Source organism: Pinus tabuliformis, chromosome 3_1 (assembly GCF_031772625.1).
Source record: "Pinus tabuliformis cultivar Carrire ecotype Pingquan chromosome 3_1, CPIR1, whole genome shotgun sequence".
In the NCBI taxonomy this organism is placed as follows: domain Eukaryota; kingdom Viridiplantae; phylum Streptophyta; class Pinopsida; order Pinales; family Pinaceae; genus Pinus; species Pinus tabuliformis.
The window spans coordinates 358,128,007-358,149,331 of record NC_142301.1 but is presented as its reverse complement, the minus strand read 5'-3'; the positions used below and the strand labels follow the sequence as shown (position 1 = coordinate 358,149,331).

Below are 21,325 nucleotides of genomic sequence, written 5' to 3'. Positions count from 1 at the left end.
ATTTGATGTGAGTTTCCTGAGGGTTAACATTGTGGTTTTGTAGGGAACAGTCATTAAGTTTCAAGCTTTGGTTTCGCATGGATTTCTTATCTTATTTGACGTTTGAGACTGTGTATTTTTGAGGTCATTTATACCTTAGGCTAAGGACAGAGGAGGCCCTTTTCCTTCTTGAGAAAATCATAATTGGTTGAGGAGCTAAAGCGAGTTTTTTGTTTAATATATTTGTTGCTCCTTGTTGAGGACCTGTTTTGTTTGTCTAAGGATCTATCAGTTGTCAATTCCTCTTCAACGTTTTAGGACCCTTCCCACTGTCAAAAGGTTCCTCTCATTGTAATCTTCTTCTTTAAATGAGCTTGGAACTTGGTTCCATGGTATCCTCCTCATATAAAAGCGAGGATCTTATGTGTTTCTTGTTCTCACTAACCTAGTTCATGGATCTAACTCATAGCTTCTATTTGCCTTCATTTTGCATCCTAAATCTAATCTCTTGAATTGCATATTAGCTACTCGATTTAGTGCATTTGGAATATCTCATCTTTGTTTCATTTGCAATTGCAGATCTAAAGTAGTTTCTCTATCTTCTTGTTAGCAATCTCATTTGTCATCTTTTCACTGTGCTTTCATCATAATTCTTACTTGTTTTCCTTGTCTAAGTGAAGAACATCTTAGAAAGAATTTTGACTAAACGACATTTTGAGTTATTGCTTTAACATTTAATTCTAATTGTCTTTTCTTGATTCATTGAGTAAACATTATATGCTTCATTGGTCATTTGTGTAAGCTAATCGTGTTCTAAGTGCTTATCATTGCCGTGTCGATTAGTGTCTCTTCTCGAAGCATTTAATTTCATTGAGTCCCACTGAAGCATTGCATTTCATATTAGACATTTGATTTGCATTCTTAAAATCTACCTCCAAACTTAAGTCTGGTTGAATAGAAATTTAGGACAACTTTCTCCAATGTTCAATTTAATAGCCTTGACCCTTGAACAACGGTTAAAATAGGTGACCTTGCAGTTCTCTTGTGGTCAAGCCCTGGTAGGAACAAAGGCACTTAGGTTGCTAATGTCCTGGGTAGGTATCGTTAATGAGACCATTGCCTCCTTCCCCAACACTTCTTCTAACAACGTTGTTCCAAGACTAGTCTTGACAATTGAGGAGAAAGCATTCACCATAGTTTAGGCATTTTAACAAAAATCAACCAAGATTTCTGCATTTCTCATAGACTAGTCTTGCATTTCATACATCTAACATTGCTTCATCTCATTTTGTATCAAGTTGATTTGTGAGCATCTTATTTTACTTGCAATACTTGCATCATATTTCTCTTGCACTTGTCATTTTAAATCACTCGCTCATTTGTTTTATGGTATTGTTCTATCTTTTCTGAGCATATCTATAATAGTACAATATTTCTTGTAATAACGCTTATTTTGCAGCATTGTTGTTATTTTGACTTGAAGTATCAATTTAATTTTGCAAGTATCTCGATTTGTATTTGAGCATGGTTTATAAGGCATTGCTCTCTCATCTTTATATATTTTGTTGTCATATTGATCTTAATTGAATCTATCTTTTACATTGTTCATAAATATTTACACTTTCTCTAATTAATAATCAAGTCACATTAATAATAATTGCCTTGCCTTTAGCTTCCTAGAGCTTGTTTTTCTAACAAGTTTTCCTTCTCTAATCACTTTTAGGGACTACCCCCCTTAGCTTGCCTACAAGAGAACTTAAATGGAACGAGTAGGGATCAGGTGACAACCCCTGCTATGAGTGTTGTTCCTTGAAGAATATAACTTGGGGGATTGGAAACTTTTTCCACACTTAGGTGTACATCTTAAGTGACAACACTGTCTACCTTGTGATGATAAGATACATTTATATATGTGATACCATTTTGTATCAGTTCTCCACTTTTAAGCAATGTTCCACCAAGTCTCCGGGACGGGGAGACGCGGGTGCAGGGAGACGCACAAGGGGACGTGTGGGAGTACCCTCAAAATTTAGGGAAATTTAGGGGGAACGAGGGCACGTCGAGGTATATAATTTTTTTCCCTTTTTAATATATATATATATATATATATATATATTTCAAATTCATATTCAATAATGAAAGCATAATAGAATGATACATACATAATTGAATTAAATAATGAAATACATTGATCCATACTCATCATCCTTACTAATACATACATGATTCATCCATAAACCATGAGATTCAATAATGAAATACTCTGGTCCATATTCAGTATTCATTATTCACCATTCTCGAATCTACATTGATTTAAAAATTAAATTCATCATTCATCATTCTAGATTCTAGATTCTAAATTGATTTAAAATTAAAATTCATCATTTATCATTCTAGAATCTAATTAGTACTAAGCAAAATAGACTATAATAGATACTGAAATCTAAAGACTAGAATAGTAAATCGATATAACTAAAACTCAAAAACAATGGAGTGATGAGTCTAAAAGTCACTCTAAAGTACACAGAGGGCTTGGTGCGCTTGATTAAATACTAAATCCATACCCTTGTACATGACAAATGCAATGGAAACATTGCACTCCATTGAATTTTGAATTCCTGAAAAACTGCTCTAAAGACTGGAATAGTAAATTGATATAACTAAAACTCAAAAACAATGGAGTGATGAGTCTAAAAGTCACTCTAAAGTACACAGAGGGCTTGGTGCTCTTGATTAAATACTAATTCCATACCCTTGTACATGACAAAATGCAATGGAAACATTGAACTCCATCGAATCCTGAATTCTTGAAAAACTGTTAAGGCTACTGGATTTTGAGTGAGATCTAAAATTCTACTTTTTCCATATGAAATCCAATGAGGTCAGAACCACTCTCAAACATCCTGAATCATTTCATGGTAATGTTAAAAATTTAAGTAAAAGGATGAAAATGAAAGACAAAGGAGAATGTCACTTTTACTTTAAGAATTTAACATTACCATGAATAACATAGCACTAGTAGGGAAATATGATCAAATACTACGTTTTCCTTGTCATAAATCATTGTTTACAAGCAAATTTAAGGGGGGACGCATAGCCCATTTTGAGGGGGGACGCCCAAGCATCCCCCTTTTGGGGAGTCAAATCCCCCACACTGGGGGAACGTCCCCCCCCTGCTTCTCCCCGCGTCTCCCCAAAAGGGGGACGTTGGGAAACGTTTCCCTAGACGTCCCCCTATCCCGGGTGCAAGGGGTGCGCGCACCCAATCTTGGGGGACGCATCCCCGTGTAACACTGCTTTTAAGTCCTTGGTTGGACAGCTATCATGTTTTAGGATCCACTATCAACTTTGATTTGTCGTTCTTTATTTGGCATCCACTACATCATATATATATATATATATATATGTGTGTGTGTGTGTGTGTGTGTGTGTATGTGTGTGCGTGTGTGTGTGCCTCTCCATATTTATGCGCTAATGTGTTTATCTGATGTATTTGTTTCTATATATGTTTAAAATTTAAAAATAAATGAATATATTTTCTATTTTAATGTTTGCCACAGTTTGTCAATTTTTTGCCGATTTTTTCACGAATGTTTCCAAGAAGATAATTTTTGGACCCTCACCAATTTTTGGTCGATGATGATGTTGTCAATGCTGGATTATATTATTATTCTTGTATTACACATTATCCCATTATAGGTGTTGAAATTTCTAAGTCTGACACCTCATAAATCCCTACTGCAATATCTGGTTTATTACCTCCTACTTGTTAATTCAATTAACAAGTTATTTATAAATATAAATACTGAAATAACCACAAATGCAGCCTTAACACATATATAGATCAACAACTGAAATAACTGAGACACACACACAAGGGACATCGTTATTTTTGGACAATTGTCCCTGGAAAAACCCAATGCGGGAAAACCATTGCAGCAGATATGAGGGTTTCATTATTATGCAGTTTTCTGAATACAACTAGGGTGCCAGAATTGGCTCACCCTCTAGGGAATCTCCTTGGCAAAAGTACCTCTCCTTAGAGACAGATATTCCGGTTGATCAGCAACCAAATGTTTGATCCCACATCAACTTCGACAGTTCCTTAGATGGACAGCGAAAGTTGCTACAAGCTTCTCTCTGGAACTGCGTCACCCTCCAGGGACTGCGTCTGCCTCTCAGCTCCCAGTCTGCCTCACGAAATTTCCTCAGCGCTGCCTCTTTAGCCCAGCATCAACTCTACTAGCCTTTGCTGCTTTTGCGTTAGCCTCTTGGCCCTCTATGTCAGCCTCTTGGCCCTCTACATCACCTACGCTGGCCTCCTCAACCTCTGCATCAGTCCTGGTTTCCTCTGTGTTAGCCTTCCAAGGCTCTGCATTGTCTCTCTGGCACTTTCATTGCCTCTCTGATATGTATTCTCGACCTTCTGTCGAACTGCCCCTCACTGCAATAGGTCACTCGATATCTCACAAACCCTGCCCCAGAAAATCGAATTCTTGATCAACTTGGTGTGTCTCCAACTAACCCTCAAGCTTCCTCTTATACTTTTTCCGTTGACGATTCAACGATCGAGATTAAGTCCCTAATCAACATCTAAGATTAGATTTGGCTTGATCCTTGTTATTTAGAACTTTCTCACCCATATTATATTAATACACATTAATATTTTAATTTTCCTAAGTTTAGACTTAAGAACCCCACTAAAAATATTAATTATTTTAGTATCTCTCCATCCGGGTGAAATTTCTCCAAACGATTTCTGGGTCTTGACCCCATTAAAAATATTAATTATTTTAATATCTCTCCATTCGGGTGAAATTTCCCCAAACGATTTCTGGGTCTTGGATATCTCATGTGCCTTAGCCTCTCCACCAATTTTCATGGCTAGAGCACATCCGATGCTACAAAAAATCAACACTCCCTCTTAGCGAGAAATGTGCTCTAATAATGCTTCACCACAGAAACATCACACTGATCCTCTGCATCGGTACCTGTGTTGATGCTTGGCCTGCTGCCTCACATCCCCTGCACTGTTGCTTCCTGTACTGCTACCCATGACACTGCCACTGCCACTGCTACATCTATACTGCAGCTCCCTCTCAACATGCTACCCATGCTGCCCCTAGCACTGCCACTGTTAATTGTTGCACTGCAACTCAGTTACCGAGAAGTAGGTAACTGACTTCCCCCAAATACTAACATCCCAGTCACTCTGGAAGCCTCATGATGCTGAAATTTCCTCTACTGCTAACCCTGCTCCCTCTGCTGCCACTGCACTGTTGCAAACACCTTTGTGCCTCTCGCACTACTGCAACCTTTGTTGCGTTACTACAGACTTCTGCACTCTAGCCTTGCCTTGTTGCTCCACCACACTTTGCTCCACCCAACATCTGTCATCATGCTATTTTCGCTAAGGGCTCCCATAACCGAATGTGATCCAAGAGTTTGGGCACCACAAAGGTCCTGCCCCTAGTATGTAGTCCTCTTTACTACAACTCGATATCAACCCACCTCTTCTCTAGAGGTGCATGAGCACTCATGGGACAATCGTCATCAGTCTCGACCTCTTTCTCCGCCTTAGCTGGAACTGCCTTGGAGTTAGAAGCTTCTCCCTTGTTTTTCTTGCTGGGGCACTGAGATGCATAATGTCCCAGCTCCCCACAGTGGAAGCACTTAACCTTGGAGATTTCCTTCTTCTTCCTCTTCCCTTGTTGTCCCGCAGATGCTAGAGCCACATCCTCCTCCTCCTCTTTCTTGATTCGACCTCCCTTGCCACTACTCCTCGCCTTGGTCATCCTCCTGATCTCTTCCTGGTGAAGAGCTACCCACATCTCCTCCCAACTGGGAAGAGTAGCCCTGCCCAAAATACTTTGGACAAATGTCTCCCACTCCTCGGAGACTGCATTCAAGGCAGTCCTGACCATAAACTCTGGATCTGATGTAGACCCCATGGAAGTAAGGTGGTCACGAATCTCCTGCAACCTGAGAAAGAACTAATCTATCTGCTCTCCCTTCTACATCTGATATGACCGCAGTTGACTCTCCAATAGCATCTTCCTCTGCACGGAAGAGCCCTGGTATAAGGTGGTCAATGCCTCCCACATCTCCCTTGTTGTGTTCTTCTTAGCAATATGTGGTATGAAATGATCTTTGACCCCGTCTAAGATCAAGCATTTTCCCTTCGCCTTAGCCTCCTCATACTTTTCATTAGAAGCAGGGTCAACTGGGATAGCTACGGTTTTCAAGGCAAAGTCCTTGATGCGATGTTTGTCCAGGATTGCCAAGATCCTGGCCTTCCAGATGACAAAGTTGGAAGCCCCGTCCAACCTGTCCTAATCCCTCAATCCATTGACTACCATTTCAGCTCCTCTTCTGGACTCCCTCTGAGTCTCAACTCCCCTGTTGGAAATCTCCCTCTAAGTCCTGATTTCCCTCCTGGAAATCCTCTGGCCAGCTGTCGAACCGCTCCTCTCCAATTCTCCTTGACACTGCAACTCAAATCTGGATTCCTTTGCTAGAAATCCGTTGAGGTAGTGATTCCCTCTACCTTGGCTTCGTCTCCTTAGGCACTGTTCTTCTTCAACAAAAACCGTGTCCCACCAGCTCCTCAAATCACAATCTACCCACAGCTCCCCAAGCCTCGGCAACTGAAGAAACTGAGCCCTTCAGGCTCTGCAAAATCTTAGGAAAGGCTGAATTTGCTCCTCTTGGCCACAGCGTCAATCCTTCTTGGCTAAGAAAGATGATCAGGCACTGCGTAGGTCTAATCTGCCCCCTCTCTGCCTCTACGTTGGCCCTCCTCTTGGCTTGAAATGATGATGCAGGCTCTGTGTCACTTCTTCTCTAGCTGCTTCTTCTCTGGAACAATGTTGTCTCTCCCTCTGCGCTAGCCCTTCTCGTGGCTCGAAATGATGGCACATGCTCTGTGTCACTTCTTCTCTTATTGCTTCTGCTCTGGAACAACGTTGTCTCTCGGGACAACTGCTACTTCTGCAAATTTCAGATTTCTGTTGGTGCCTTCAGTCCTCTTGTGATCTGTAATGCTCTGATACCATGTTGAAATTTCTAAGTCTAACACCTCAGAAATCCCTACTGCATTATCTGGTTTATTATCTCCTACTTTTTATTTCCATTAACAAGTTATTTATAAATATAAATACCGAAATAAACACAAATGCAACCTTAACACATATACAGATCAGCAACTGAAATAACTGAGACACACACACAAGGGACACCGTTAATTTTGGACAATCGTCCCCGGAAAAACCCAATGCGGGAAAACCGATGCAACAGATATGAGGGTTTTGTTATTATGTAGTTTTCTTAATACAACTAGGGTGCCAAAATTGGCTCACCCTTCAGAGAATTTCATTGGCAGAAGTAACTCTCCTTGGAGACAAATATTTCGGTTGATCAGCAACCGGATGATTAATCCCACAACAACTTCGACAGTTCCCTAGCTGGACAACAAAAGCTGCTCCAAGCTTCTCTCTGGAACTACGTCACTGTCCAGGGTTTGTGTTTGCCTCTCAGCTACCAGTCTGCCCCACGAAAGTTCATCAGCGTTGCCTCTTCAGCCCAGCGTCAACTCTACTAGCCTCTATGCAGCCTCTGTTGCTTCTGCGTCAGCCTCTTGGCCCTATGGATCACCTGCGCTGGCCTCCTCAGCCTCTGCATCACCTGCACTGGCCTCCTCAGCCTCTGCGTCAATCCTGGATGCCTCTGCGTCAACCTTCCAAGGCTCTACACTGACTCTTTGACACTTTCTTTCCCTCTCTGATAGTCGAACTGCCCCTCGCTGCAACTGATCACTAACTCGATTTCTCAGCAAACCCTGCCGCAGAAAATCGAATTCTTGATCAACTTGGTGTGTCTCCAACTGACCCTCAAGCCTCCTCTTATACTTTTCCTGTTGACAATTCAACAGCCGAGATTAAGTCCCTAATCAACGGCTAAGATTAGATTTGGCTTGATCCTCGTTATTTAGAACTTTCTCACCCATATTATATTAATACACATTAATATTTTAATTTTCCTAAGTTTAGACTTCGGACCCCCATTAAAAATATTAATTATTTTAATATCTCTCCATCTGGGTGGAATTTCCCCAAACGATTTCTGAGCCTTGGAGATCTCATGTGTCTTAGCCTCTCCACCAATTTTCATGGCTAGAGCACATCCGATGCTACCAAAAATCAACATTTTGTATCAATTCTCCACTTTTAAGTCCTTGCTTGGACAGCTATCATGTTTCAAGATCCACTATCAACTTTGATTTGTCATTCTTTGTTTGGCATCCACTACATCATATATATGTGTGTGTGTTTGTGTGTTTGTGTGCTTTCTCCATATTTATACACCAATGTGTTTATCTGATGTTGTTGTTTCTTTATGTGTTTAAAATTTAAAAATAAATGAATATATTTTCTATTTTAATGTTTGCCACAATTTGTCAATTTTTGCCGATTTTTTCACGGATGTTTCCAAGAAGATGATTTTTGGACCCTCACCAATTTTTGGTCAATGACGATGTTGTCAACGCCGGATTATAGTATTATTCTTGTATTACACATTATCCCATTATAGGAAATTTAAGAACACTGAAGCATAAAAGTAGTTTCTTTAAACAACAGCATTCCACGAGCATGGTGAAAGAGCAATATTAAAAGAGAATTTCCTTACCCTTGGAATAGAAAGTCACCCAGCAAAGCTACCGGAGGCACCAGTACGATACTCAGCCAGAAATACCAGGTGCTCATTAAAACATAAATAACATAGTAGATATTTTCCTGCAAAATCAAACGATCAGCGACAAGTCCGACCAACACATGCAACTCTCAAGAAACTGATAAAGTCCCAGTGTATTTGACCAAAGCTTACCTGTCTATCATGCCTTGTTCTGATTCCAGAGTATAGAAATATAAATAAAAACCAGGCCAAAATGCTTCCAGCAATGCTATAATTGTGCCATCTTGTAATGAAATTACAGGCCATCAGAAGACGTAAATTGACTGTAATTACCACGCAAGTAAAAGCCATTGTGCCTACATCCCACAATCCTAGCATTTTGCCTGATAAGTTTTGCCCCTTAGTGCTTGCAGCCACACAGAAGTAAAAAAATATTAGGGACTGGTAAAAGGCAAAAAAGGCCCACACTGCTAAAACTCTCCATTTAAAGAACATATTTTTTATGCCCTCCTGGTAGAGTTGGGGATATTTCTTTGAGAGTGACGCACTTACGTCCTGTAAAAACAGAAAGGTGTATTAGCTAATATTATTACTGAAGCTCGAATAAAATAAATTGTGAAGTGAACCTGAAAGATAATTAGAATTTAGAAACAGACCTTCTCAAAAAGCCCAACCACAATAACTGGAAGAGCAGTAAAAATAACATTGTACAGTGACTGGTACCAATCATCGTAGAATCGTTGACCAGAGTAACCAGTCCGAAAGGTGAACCAAAACTGTGTTAACGTAAAAGTAAGGTTCTTATAAAAAAAATAGGCAACAACCTGCATAGCACCCAAACGAACAGAAATGATAATTAGCATATTTAGTGTTCACCTTACAGGAAATGAAAGTGTACATGAAAATCAATACATGCCTACTAACCTTTGAAATTCTAATATACGACCATCGGCCATGCACAAGAAGTAAATCTGTGAGAAAGCGGAACTGGGCAATAGCAAAATCACTCGCCATAACTGCCTGCATGCCCTCCAAACCACTTATACCGACACCTACATGAGCAGCCTGGATCATGCTTACATCATTGGCACCATCGCCAATGCCAAGAGTAATTTTTTTAGCACCATCCTTAATAAGGCTGGTCACCTGATGTAACAGGGAGCCAGTAAGATAGATGAGACGAGCATCTTTTGATCAGATTAAAGCAAATATAATATATAAGCAGTACAGAACTTAAACTTTATCTACCTAGCAACCAATCAAGTAACCAAGAAATGCTCATGGATTATTGAAGGATTTCAGCGATAATGAGTATACTTTTCTACCCCTGGAAAACAAAGTTACACATGCAAAAAACTATGATACTTGAACCCAGCCCCAGGTCCATAGGTCCTTCTGGAACTGGTTGTGATCTTTTATACAGAAAATAGGATATATTCCTGTGTGATTGACACCGGATACATCTGATATGCAAGATAAGAAATTCCAAACTAGAAGGCACTGGACTGCCCAGGAGCAGGAGCAGGAGCAGAAGGCACTGGAGCACTCCTATGGAATGCTAGTTTAAATTATTTTCTTGATGCAGAAAAAGGACTGTTTAGTCACATTAATGGAATAATGGTTTATGCTCAGATAATCAAAATGGACTATTTTTCCAAAACATTCGGCCCTTTACTTCAGCACAGGAGGCTGTTCTCTCCATCATGGGATTTCCTTATTTTATAGTTCTTTATGTTTATACATAATGATGTATCCAGATGTGTTCTATCGAAAGCATTTCTAAAAAATGACATATCAGTAACAATCTGTACTTGTATCTTGTTTACTGAGGAAAAACTACATAAAAAGGATGAGCTGCTGCAAATGCGAACCTGATACATAAACAAGGGACTCATAGCCTACTCACTTCACCAACACGCATCCTTTGCAGTGTTCATTTTTCAAGTGCAATAGGTACAAGCACAATATTTGTGAAAATTGATAATTACTTCTAATGATGTTGATCTTTTAATTTTTTCAGAATATCATTAAGCAATTATACTTCAGAAATTCAACCATATAAAAGCAGTCGAACAGTAGGGATCACAATGCACGAAGAGAGCACAAGATTTATCCTGGGGAAACCCACTAAGGGGAAAAGCCCAGCAACCTTTTTCAATAGAGAAATTCTTCTTTTCAACAAGAGACACACCTAGACCTCTAGTCAACAACTAGGTCAAACTGACCTTCAACAAATCTATGGTCAAACCTGGTCAACACCCTCCAAGTCAAGCCTCCAATCTGATCTAGAAAATCCGCCTTCTGATCAGCCCTAGGATGAATTTCGGCCTCCCACTAAATGCCCAAAAACCCAGAATTTTGGCCCTTTAACTGCAACTTCCCAGAAAATGGTGAGAACTGGAGAGAGAGAAGACCTCCACACATGCAAGCTAGATAGAGAGAGAAAATATGAATCCGTCCTTTTTCATCCTCCTTGTCCGTATTGTACTTCGCTTAGATGTCCAAAAGATTCTTGCTTGAGAAACGTCGAATTGGTGCCTTGTGGAGGAGGTTGAACTGTCTTTATATAGAGTTTTGTTGAGTCGAATGGGTGTGTCTTCTGCCAGGGCCGTTATGAATTGGAGGGAGGCCGACTTGACTAAATTTGGGGCCAAAAATTCAATTTTAAAAATTCAAATTTTCTTCTTTTAAAAAATCCAAATGGACACAACTCAAAAATAGATTTTTCTTTTGACTCTAGCATGAAGAACAAGCTGTACAATAATATATATAAATACATCAAGGGCCAAAATATACATTATGAAGACCAACCATAGTTACAAAATTCAACACTCCCTCTTAACTAGGGAGGTATTCATAATGATTGTCTTAGATGTTCTCAAGTTGAAAAATCTCTATGAAAAAGGTTATAACAAATCATCATCAACCTTGTCAACATCTTTGACATAAGGTAAATTATCAGCATCATCTAGTCAGCGTCTCTAACATCAACATCAACTAGTTGCCACAATTGGTCAGTACCACTGACCCATAATCTTGGTCAGTACTCCTGACACATGGCATAACATTTAGCATCAACTAGTCATCATAACTCTAGTTGGTACCACTGACCCATAATCTTGGTCGGTACTCCTGACCTAGACTAGTCTCAGTTCACCATCTTGGTCAAACTCTTTGACTCGTGGTGAAACTCCAAAGGCCACACTCTACATGAGCAGTTGGGCTCAATGTTAAATGAGCTCCTCATCCTATTTGGAGAGACTGAGCCCGATGCTAAAATATTGGAACTCTAGGACCATTTTCCCCAATTGGTCAACATTTTCTGGTACAAGAAGAATCATTGTCCTCTACTGGACCATTCTCCCCAATTGATCAACATCTTTAAAACAGGGAGAATGATTGTCCATGATGCTATCATATTAGCACTCCCTCTCGACTAGAGGAGTAATCTCCACAAGCCCCAGCTTGCCCCTGACATATATGAGCTTCTCTCTGGACAGAGGCTTCGTCAAAATATTTGTTGTCCGCTCATCAATGGAGATGTACTCAAGCCTTACTACTCTCTTCTACACCACATCACAGGTGTAGTGGTACTTGATTTCAATGTGCTTTGACCTGTCATAGAACACAAAATTCTTTGAAAGCTTCACATAACTTTGATTGTCACAATATATCAACAATTGGTTCCAGCTCCAGGTCAAACAATCCTGCATACAAATTTTGAAGCCACACTACCTCAGTACAAGCTTCTATTGCGATATATTTTGCTTCTACAATGTTGAGTGCTAGATTTTATGCTTCCTGCTCATCCAAGATATCATAGTGAAGCCCAAACTGAAGCATACTCCTGAAGTACTCTTCCTATCATCTACACTCCCTGCCCAATCATAATTTGTATATCCCTGCAATTGTATATCACTATTTGAGACATATCTCAAACCATAATTTATAGTTCCATGTAGATATTTCGAAATGTGCTTTATTGCAATCCATTGCTCATATCTCGGTTCCACCTAGAACTGACTCAATGTGTTCACTACAAAGAAAATGTTTGGTTTGGTATTAACCAAATATATCAACAAGCCAATCAACTGCCAGTACATGGATGGATCTACCAAGTTGGACTCAGAGTCTCTCAACCTATTCAAATTCGTTACCATGGGAATTGCCATGGATATACAGTCTATCATACCAAACTTCTAAAGGATCTCAATAACATACTTTCCTTAACCAAGGAACATTTCGCCAGGCTTTTGCCATACTTCCAGTCCCAAATAATAATGTATCAAGCCAACATCCTTCATGTCAAACTCAGAGGCCAACTACCTCTTACACTGAATAATGAGAGACTCAACACCTATCATAAATAAGTCATCAACATATAGTAATAAAATCATAGGTGCATTCTTCACAACCTTAAAATAGAGGTTTGGATTAGCATCACTCTTAGAGAATCCAAGTCTCGTCAAGTGGCTATTAATTCAAACATACCAAGCTCTTGGAGCTTGCTTGAGTACATACAAGGCCTTCTTCACCTTGCAAACGTGAGACTCCTTCCCATGCATCTCAAAACCTTGAGGTTGTTGTATGTACACCTCCTCCTTAATTACACCATTGGGGAAGGCAGCCTTTACATCCATCTAATGTAAATTCCAACCCAACGAAGCAGCAAAAGAAATAATATATCTAATAGAGGTGTACCTAGAAACTAGAGAAAATTTCTCATCGTAGTCTTCTCCCTCTCTCTGGGATAACCCTCCAGCCACAAATTGTGCCTTTTATTGTTCAATAATTCCATCAGCAGCATGCTTGATCTTGTATATCCATTTGGAAGTCACCACTAATTTCCCTTAGTTGGAAATTGTAACTAGGTTCAGGCTTCAGCCTTCATAATGGCCTTATTTGTAATCATGACATTGTATACTTATTTGTAATCATGACATTGTCTAATCATGCTCAAGTCTAGGGCCAAAGCATGTTCTTTGTGCTTCTAGGTCCTTCTAGCACAAAGAAGAAATTATGTCATGTATTACAGTCCCATTTGGACTCATTGTAACAAACAAACATATTTATTTTTCTCAAGAAAAAACCATTTATTTCTCCAAGACCAACTCAGCCCCAGTCAAGGACAAGTTGGACTAAGGGAGGGCCATTTGACCCCTCAATGAGGCTATATATACAAGGAGTTCGACCTCGTTTGGCTCACTGACTCATCACAAGTTCGATCTGCAGTAGCGTAGGAGAGGAAGAGCTAGAAGGACGAAGAAATGAAGGAAGAATCAAAGTTTCTTGGGCTAATCTCTCTCTCTCTATCCACACGTGCGAAGTTAGGGTTTCTATGTAACGGCAATTGCAGGAGGTTGAAATTGCAGGGCTGAAATTTTGGTACGAAGTTGCAATAATTGAAGTTTGGAAGCTTCCTTGAAGAAGATCTTGTTGGGAGCTAACTTGATGCTTGGGAAGATTTTGGGCTTTGGTCTTTGGGTCTTGGAAATCACTTTGTGAACAGATTCTATAAGAAGATAAGCATGTTGAAGTTTCTAAGTTTACTTAGTTTAGAAATCCTTCATGCGCTTTTTCTTATTTATTCCTACCTACTTGTTATTTTTCTTTAACAAGTTATTTACAAAGTAAATACTGAAAATAAACACCAGTGCATGCTCAACATATTACAGATCAACAACTAAAAGAAACAAGAACAAACACACCACATGACACCATTATTTTTGGTTCAATGTCCTCGGAAAAACCCAATGCGGGAAAACTGGTACAGCTATCTGAGGGTTTTCTTATTAAGCAATATCAGAGTACAATCTGTGTGCCAAAACTGGCCTACCTAACAAAGAATTTCCTTAGCAATTATACCTCACAGTTTGAGAGAAATCTCCTGGCTGAAACCCCAGAAAATCCTTTCGACAGCTCCTCAACACAAAACTGCTCTGCGACCCCAGCGTCTGCCCAATATGGACTGCGTCAGCCCCTCTGTCTCACACTGGCCCTCTGTCAACCCCAGGAGACCATGCGTCAGCTTTCTAGGCCTCTGCGTCAGACACGCTGGCCTCTCTAGTGCTTTGCGTAGCACTTGGTTGCCTCTGCGTGGCCCTGCGTGAGCCCTTGCTAGCTTTGCGTCACTCTCCTTGGCTGTCGCGCTGCTCTCCCAGCACAATCTTTACCTTCTCTATTTCTCTGTACTCAATGCCCCTCAGCTGCTTTCCCGATCACTGATTCTATCTCTCTTAACAAACCCCGCTCTAGAGAATACAATGACTGATCACTTTGGTGTGTTCTCCAAGTGACCCTCAAGCCTCCTCTTATACTATTCCCGTTGACATCTCAATGGCCGAGATTAAGTCCCTAATCAACGGCTAAGATTAGATCTGGCTTGATCCATGTCTTTTGGACCACTCTAACACATATTCATATTAATATACATTAATATTTTATTTTCCCTAAGTTTAGACTTAGGGACTCCATTAAAAATATTAATTATTTTAATATCTCCTGATCTGTTTAGAATATACCCAAACCCTTTCTGAGTATTGGAGATCTCATGTGCCCCAACCTCTCCACCAAATTTCGTGGCTAGAGCACATTCAATGCTACCCCAAATCAACACTCCCTCTTAGCAAGGACTCTGCTCTAGCAATACTCTTCACTGAGTATTACTCTAATTATCCGGCATCGATACCTGTGTTGATGCTAGGCCTTCCTGCGCAACATCCTCTGCATTATTGCCTCCTGTACTGTTGCCCATGGTTCTGCCACTGCTGCATCTGTACGACAACTCCCTCTGCATCTGTGTTGCTGCTGGTCCTTTCTCCCAGTACTGCATTTGCACTGCAACTCCTCTCATCATGATGCATCGTGTTGCCCACTGCTGCACTACAACTCAGTTAATGAGAAGTAAGTAACTGATCTCCCAACTGACCTCCCTATTGGGCTAGAGACACCCACCGATGCTAAAGCTCCCTCTGTCGCTGACAAGTGTTCCCTCTCTGACCTCTACACTGCTGGAACAACCCCCCGCATCTCGCACCGTTGCACACCTCTTTGTGTCGTCCTGCACTGCTGCAACACTCTTGTGCCTCTCGCATTGCTGTAGCCTGCTAGCTCTGCGCTGTCTCGGGACTCCTACACTGTAGCTCTCTCTGTCGCTCCATCCGCATCTGTCTCTACCCACTCAGCTAGTCCTGTTACTCGTTGTCGGGGCTCCCGTAGCAAGGTCTAATCCAAGAGGCTGGGTACCTCAAGGATCCTGCCTCTCATCGTCTGTAGTCTGCCTTAATACAGCTCGATGTCTCCCCACTTCCACTCAAGTGGTGTGTGTGCACTCATGGCATTCCTTCTCAGAAGACTCTCCCTTACTCTTCTTCCTTGGGCAATGGATCGCATAATGACCAATCTCCCCACAGTGGAAGCACTTGATCTTGGAGAGATCTTTCTTCTTCCGTTTCTCTTGCTTTCCCTCAGATGCTAGGGCCACATCCTCCTCCTCCTGCTTGACCTTGATCCCTTTGCTGCTACTACCTGTCTTCGACTGCCATCTGATCTCTTCCTGGCAAAGAGCTGCCCACATCTCGTCCTTAGGTGGGAGAGTCCCTATGCCTAGGATACTCTGGACAAACACTTCCCAATCTTCTAAGACAGCATTCAGAGATGTCCTCACCATAAGCTCCTAATCCGGTGTCGCTCCTATAGCAGTCAACTGGTCTCGGATCTCATTCAATCCTCCGAGGAAGGTGTCAATCGATTGACCCTTCTTCATCTGATACGACCTCATCTGGTTCTCGAGCAGCATTCTTCTCTGCACAGAAATATGTTGGTACAGGTTCTCCCTTCCACATCTCAACTGTCGTTTCCTTCTCGGCTATATGTGGTACCACATGATCCTTGACCCCGTCAAGGATAATGCACTTGGCCCTCGCCATCGCCTCTTTGTACTTGTCGTTATCATTGGGGTCGACTGGGATAGCTATAACCTTCAAGGCGAAGTTCTTGACACGATTCATGTCAAGCACTGATAAGATTTTGGCCTTCCAAATTGTGAAGTTTGATGCTCTGTCTAGTCTATCTTGGTCTCTTACCCCGTGTAGTGCCATGACGCTCCTCTACTTCCTTCCTGGAAGTTCTCTGTTCGACTCCTCTGAGTCTCTACTTCCCGTCTGGAAGTTCTCTTCTGGACTCCCTCTGAGTCCTAATTTTCCTCCTGGAAATCCTTCTGCTACTTGTCGAGATGCCCCCTACTCTGATCGTCTTGTGCAACTGCACTGCTAATCCAGGTTCCTCGGCTAGAAACCCTCAGTAACAACTCCTCTGGCCCTGCTCTGTCAGGTACTATTCTGACTACAGTACCTCACCAGCTCCACTCTGCAATATTTCTGCAGCCTTCTAGACTCCAGCAACTGCCTCTCTATGAACTGCATCAGCCCCTCTCTGCCTCACGCTGGCTCTGCGTCACCCCAGATGGGTATGCGTCAGTGCTCTGGCCCTCTGTGTTAGCAACGCTAGCCTTTCTAAGGCTCTACGCAGCTCCTGGCTTCTTCTATGTGGCTCTGGTTGACTCTGTGTCACACTTGGCTTCTAAGCTACTAGAAACAGCTTCTGTCACCTCGGGACAGTTGTTTTCTGTTGCTATTGCTCCACTCAGCTGATGTCTTTTAGTCCTCCTGTGATCTGCAATCACGCTCTGATACCATGTTGAAGTTTCTAAGTTTACTTAGTTTAGAAACCCTTCATGCACTTTTTCTTATTTATTCCTACCTACTTGTTATTTTTCTTTAACAAGTTATTTACAAAGTAAATACTGAAAATAAACACCAGTGCATGCTCAACATATTACAGATCAGCAACTAAAAGAAACAAGAACAAACACACCACATGACACCATTATTTTTGGACCAATGTCCCCAGAAAAACCCAATGCGAGAAAACCGATGCAGCTATCTGAGGGTTTTCTTATTAAGCAATATCAAAGTACAATCTCGCTACCAAAACTGGCCTACCCAACAGAGAATTTCCTTAGCAGCTATACCTCACAGTTTGATAGAAATCTCCTGGCTGAAACCTAGAAAATCCTTCCAGCAGCTTCTTAGCACAAAACTGCTTTGCAACCCCAGCGTCTGCCTAATCTGGACTGTGTCAACCCCTCCCTGTCTCACGTTGGCCCTGCATCAGCCTTTCTTGGCCTGCGTCAGCCCCAGAAGACCCTATGTCAACTTTCTAGGCCTCTGCGTCAGACACGCTGGCCTCTCTGGTGCTCTGCGCAGCACTTGGATGCCTCTGCGTGGCGCTGCATGAGCCCTCGCTGGCTCTGTGTCACTCTCCTTGGCTGCTGCGCTGCTCTCTCGGCACAATCTCTGCCTTCATTGTTTCTCCGTACTCAATGCCCCTCAGCTGCTCTCCCGACCACTGATTCTATCTCTCTTAGCAAACCCCGCTCTAGAGAATAGAATCACTGATCACTCTGGTGTGTTCTCCAAGTAACCCTCAAGCCTCCTCTTATAATTTTCCTGTTGACATCTCAATGGCCGAGATTAATTCTTTAATCAACGGCTAAGATTAGATCTGGTTTGATCCATGTCTTTAGGACCACTCTAACACAGATTCATATTAATACACATTAATATTTTATTTTCCTTGAGTTTAGACTTAGGGACTCCATTAAAAATATTGATTATTTTAATATCTCCTTATCTGTTTAGAATCTGCCCAAACCTTATCTGGGTATTGGAGATCTCATGTGCCCCAACCTCTCCACCGAATTTCGTGGCTAGAGCAAATCCGATGCTACCCCAAATCAACAAAGCATTTTTTTTTGGGTTTTCCCCTTGGAGGGGTTTTCTCTGACTTGGAGCCTATGTCTTGTTGTGATCTCATTGTCTTCGGTAATTTCTTGATAAAAAATAACTAATAAAGTAATAAAAAGCCAACGCATATCACAAGTAATTATCAAGTTAAGAAAATCTATATAATCTCTAAGTCTCTTGATTTTCCATCATGGTATCAAAGCTAAGGTGCACAAAGGAGACTGAAGATCACATCCTAGTTAGCATTGTTGCGCACATTTTGTTACAGGTCTAGGAAAGCAGTTGGACAAATATTTTCAAAGTCAAAATCATCAATTAGCTATCTCTCATGTCATTGTAAACCCAAATTCGACAAGTTGTAATGTAAATGATGCTAGTAAGACCTATGATTTTGGCGACGAATTTCATCCTAGTAGGTTTTTTAACGTCACCATTACCTGTGTTTCTAAACATTGCTAATCGGAAGAGTTTTTCCCTCCATCTTAAACCCCAAATCTAGAGTGAAATTTATTGTTGAATCTTAGGTGACTCCTAGCGTTCTTAGTCGAGTCTATTGTAAAAGTGATTTGGGAATAATTTAAGCTATTTGGCTAAATTATTTTATTACAAATAACATGGTCTACTAGATCATATTGTGTCACAGAATTGGGTAAATTTTATGAGGGTTTATAACGAACAAGTATTTCCCCTCTGAGGGTTGAAATGTAATTATCTGATGTAAAAATATTTTAATGCATGGTCGCTCGCAATCAGACACCATGGCTAAAGTATTTGACTGTGAAAACAAATAATCCCCTTAAATGTCAATTAATTAATTTTTCTCACAAAACAAAAATTAAACCCTAAGCCAGAAAATTAATTAATTTTGAGTCAAAAAAATTAAAATTAGATAAATTAATTTCTCCAAGTGGAAAATGACCAAAAAATTCGTGGGTCATAAAGAAGTCAAATTTTGGAGGTCCCCACCAAGGAAAAAATGGATTTTTTAAGAAAAATTAAGCCGTTGGACCTTGGTGGTTAAGTGAAGGTCAAATTTTCGAGTAAATTATTCCAAAATAATTATTTTTGGATTAATAAAAACTGGTTTTAATGAGAAATTCGAAATTTCCTCAAAAATAAATATTTTCGACGTAGAGATTAAAAGATGATCAAGTCTTTATGGATCAAGCCTACTAGCCATTATTTTCCACTATGAGGGATTTCTTTATAAATAGAAGGCTATTGGGCTTCTATTGTCATCTTTCGCTGATGTAAAATTTGTACAGCTAGTGTGAAGCCACTGTTCTGTTGGGAACGTTTGAATTTCATAATAAAAGACTTTGTGTACAATTCATGGTGTCTTTGTCTCATTGATCTGTGGTATGTGTTGGGTATGTGCTTTCCTATATTGTGCTTCAATATTATATGAATTATTATTTCATTTGCAGATGATAAGAATATTCTATTGGTAAGTTTTGGGCTTATCTTAGGTGATCCGATTTATTGTATGACCTAAACATTTTTGCTTAAGAAATATATAGAGTTTGCAAGTTCCCTGGCCCTTGGGCTCCAAGTTCACATAGTGTGGCCACAAGTTGACATTGTTTGGACTCCAAGAAATTTATGTCATTTTCTCTCTTCGCTAAGGCATTGGTTAAATATCTATCTTTCAAAATACATCAAGCCATTGTCATTATTATAATATATATATATATATATATATATATATATATATATATATATATTCTTCAAAAAATATTCAAGCATTATATATGTCTAATATATATTTTAAAAATTATTTTTGTAGAATAATTTTTGTAAATAAAATTTTCTAACCCTTGTTTTGCAGCAAATTCGGTTTGGGGTTTCGTTTCAAATTTTGTATGTATTGGGTTTTGGGTATTTTTATTTTCACTTGTGCAGGTGACATCCAAGGTATTTGAAGAAGATTTGCTAGGGTTTGAGCCAGATCTAGGCCCTTGAGGGTAAGATCTAGTCTCTAAATTTTTGTAGGACCACCGTCAAGGAATTTTGTAGTCATTGACCAAATTTGAAGATCTGAAGCAAATTCAAACTTTGGCAAGGTTTTTTCAAAAAAATTTAGGCCTCAAGGCCCAGCATCCACCTTCAGCCCTAGTCGTTTCCTTATTTGGCCTGTTACCCACCACTTCGTGGGTGATATCCCCAGGAGAAATTTTTCTCCATGATGAACCTCAACCGACAGCCAGCAACCCCTTGCAGCCTCCTACTAGCTCGTTGTGCCATTTCTCTACCACCTGAGCCAGCCATGTGGTCCCTCACCCACCTGTATTGATCGTATGTTTGAAGGTGGGCCTCCTGAATCTAAAGGTATGTCTTGTCATTTGGTAATTAAGTATTGGGTTTACTTATCATTGATACTTTTGGGTATAGAATGATGAAGGGATTTGGCGGAAAGGGTGTGCTTAGTTTGTGCTCTTGTCCCCTTGATCTTTTTTGGATGTTACCCTTGGATCTTAGTCTCATGGGATCTCCTTTATTGACCATTTGGTTCTAGGGTGGTACTACTTGGGAAACCCCGACTTTGGGTGCGTGGTCCCACTCCTTTATCCGCACATATTACTCCTTTTCCACTCACTATACCCTATTCATCATTTCTCCCACCTGGGTCCACATTTCCATTCTGGGTCCACATAGGGCCAGCCTCCCTATCCCCTTGCCCCCACCTTAGGTCAGGCCTGGAATGATGCCCCAGAGGCTGAAACAAATAAAAGAAAAGAAAAAAAAAAAGTATAATTGGTCACATGTAACAGGAAATTGTCCCACAAAATGCAAAAGATGGTCGGGACAATAATTAGCACATGGGCAAAAGCCAATACATGAGTTCTACC

The 21,325-nt window shown here is 40.6% G+C and overlaps 1 protein-coding gene across 1 annotated transcript in view; it reads right to left on the bottom strand.

Moving 5' to 3' along the window:
• Positions 1-21,325, bottom strand: part of ALA3 (aminophospholipid ATPase 3) — a 289,031-nt gene that overhangs the window by 63,105 nt on the left and 204,601 nt on the right. Inside the window, exons 23-26 of the mRNA XM_089411303.1 lie at positions 9,595-9,816; positions 9,327-9,494; positions 8,863-9,225; positions 8,665-8,771 (exon numbers count right to left, since the gene is read on the bottom strand). Of these exons, the coding sequence (XP_089267429.1) occupies positions 8,665-8,771; positions 8,863-9,225; positions 9,327-9,494; positions 9,595-9,816 (860 nt within the window). The remainder of the gene's footprint in view (positions 1-8,664; positions 8,772-8,862; positions 9,226-9,326; positions 9,495-9,594; positions 9,817-21,325) is intronic.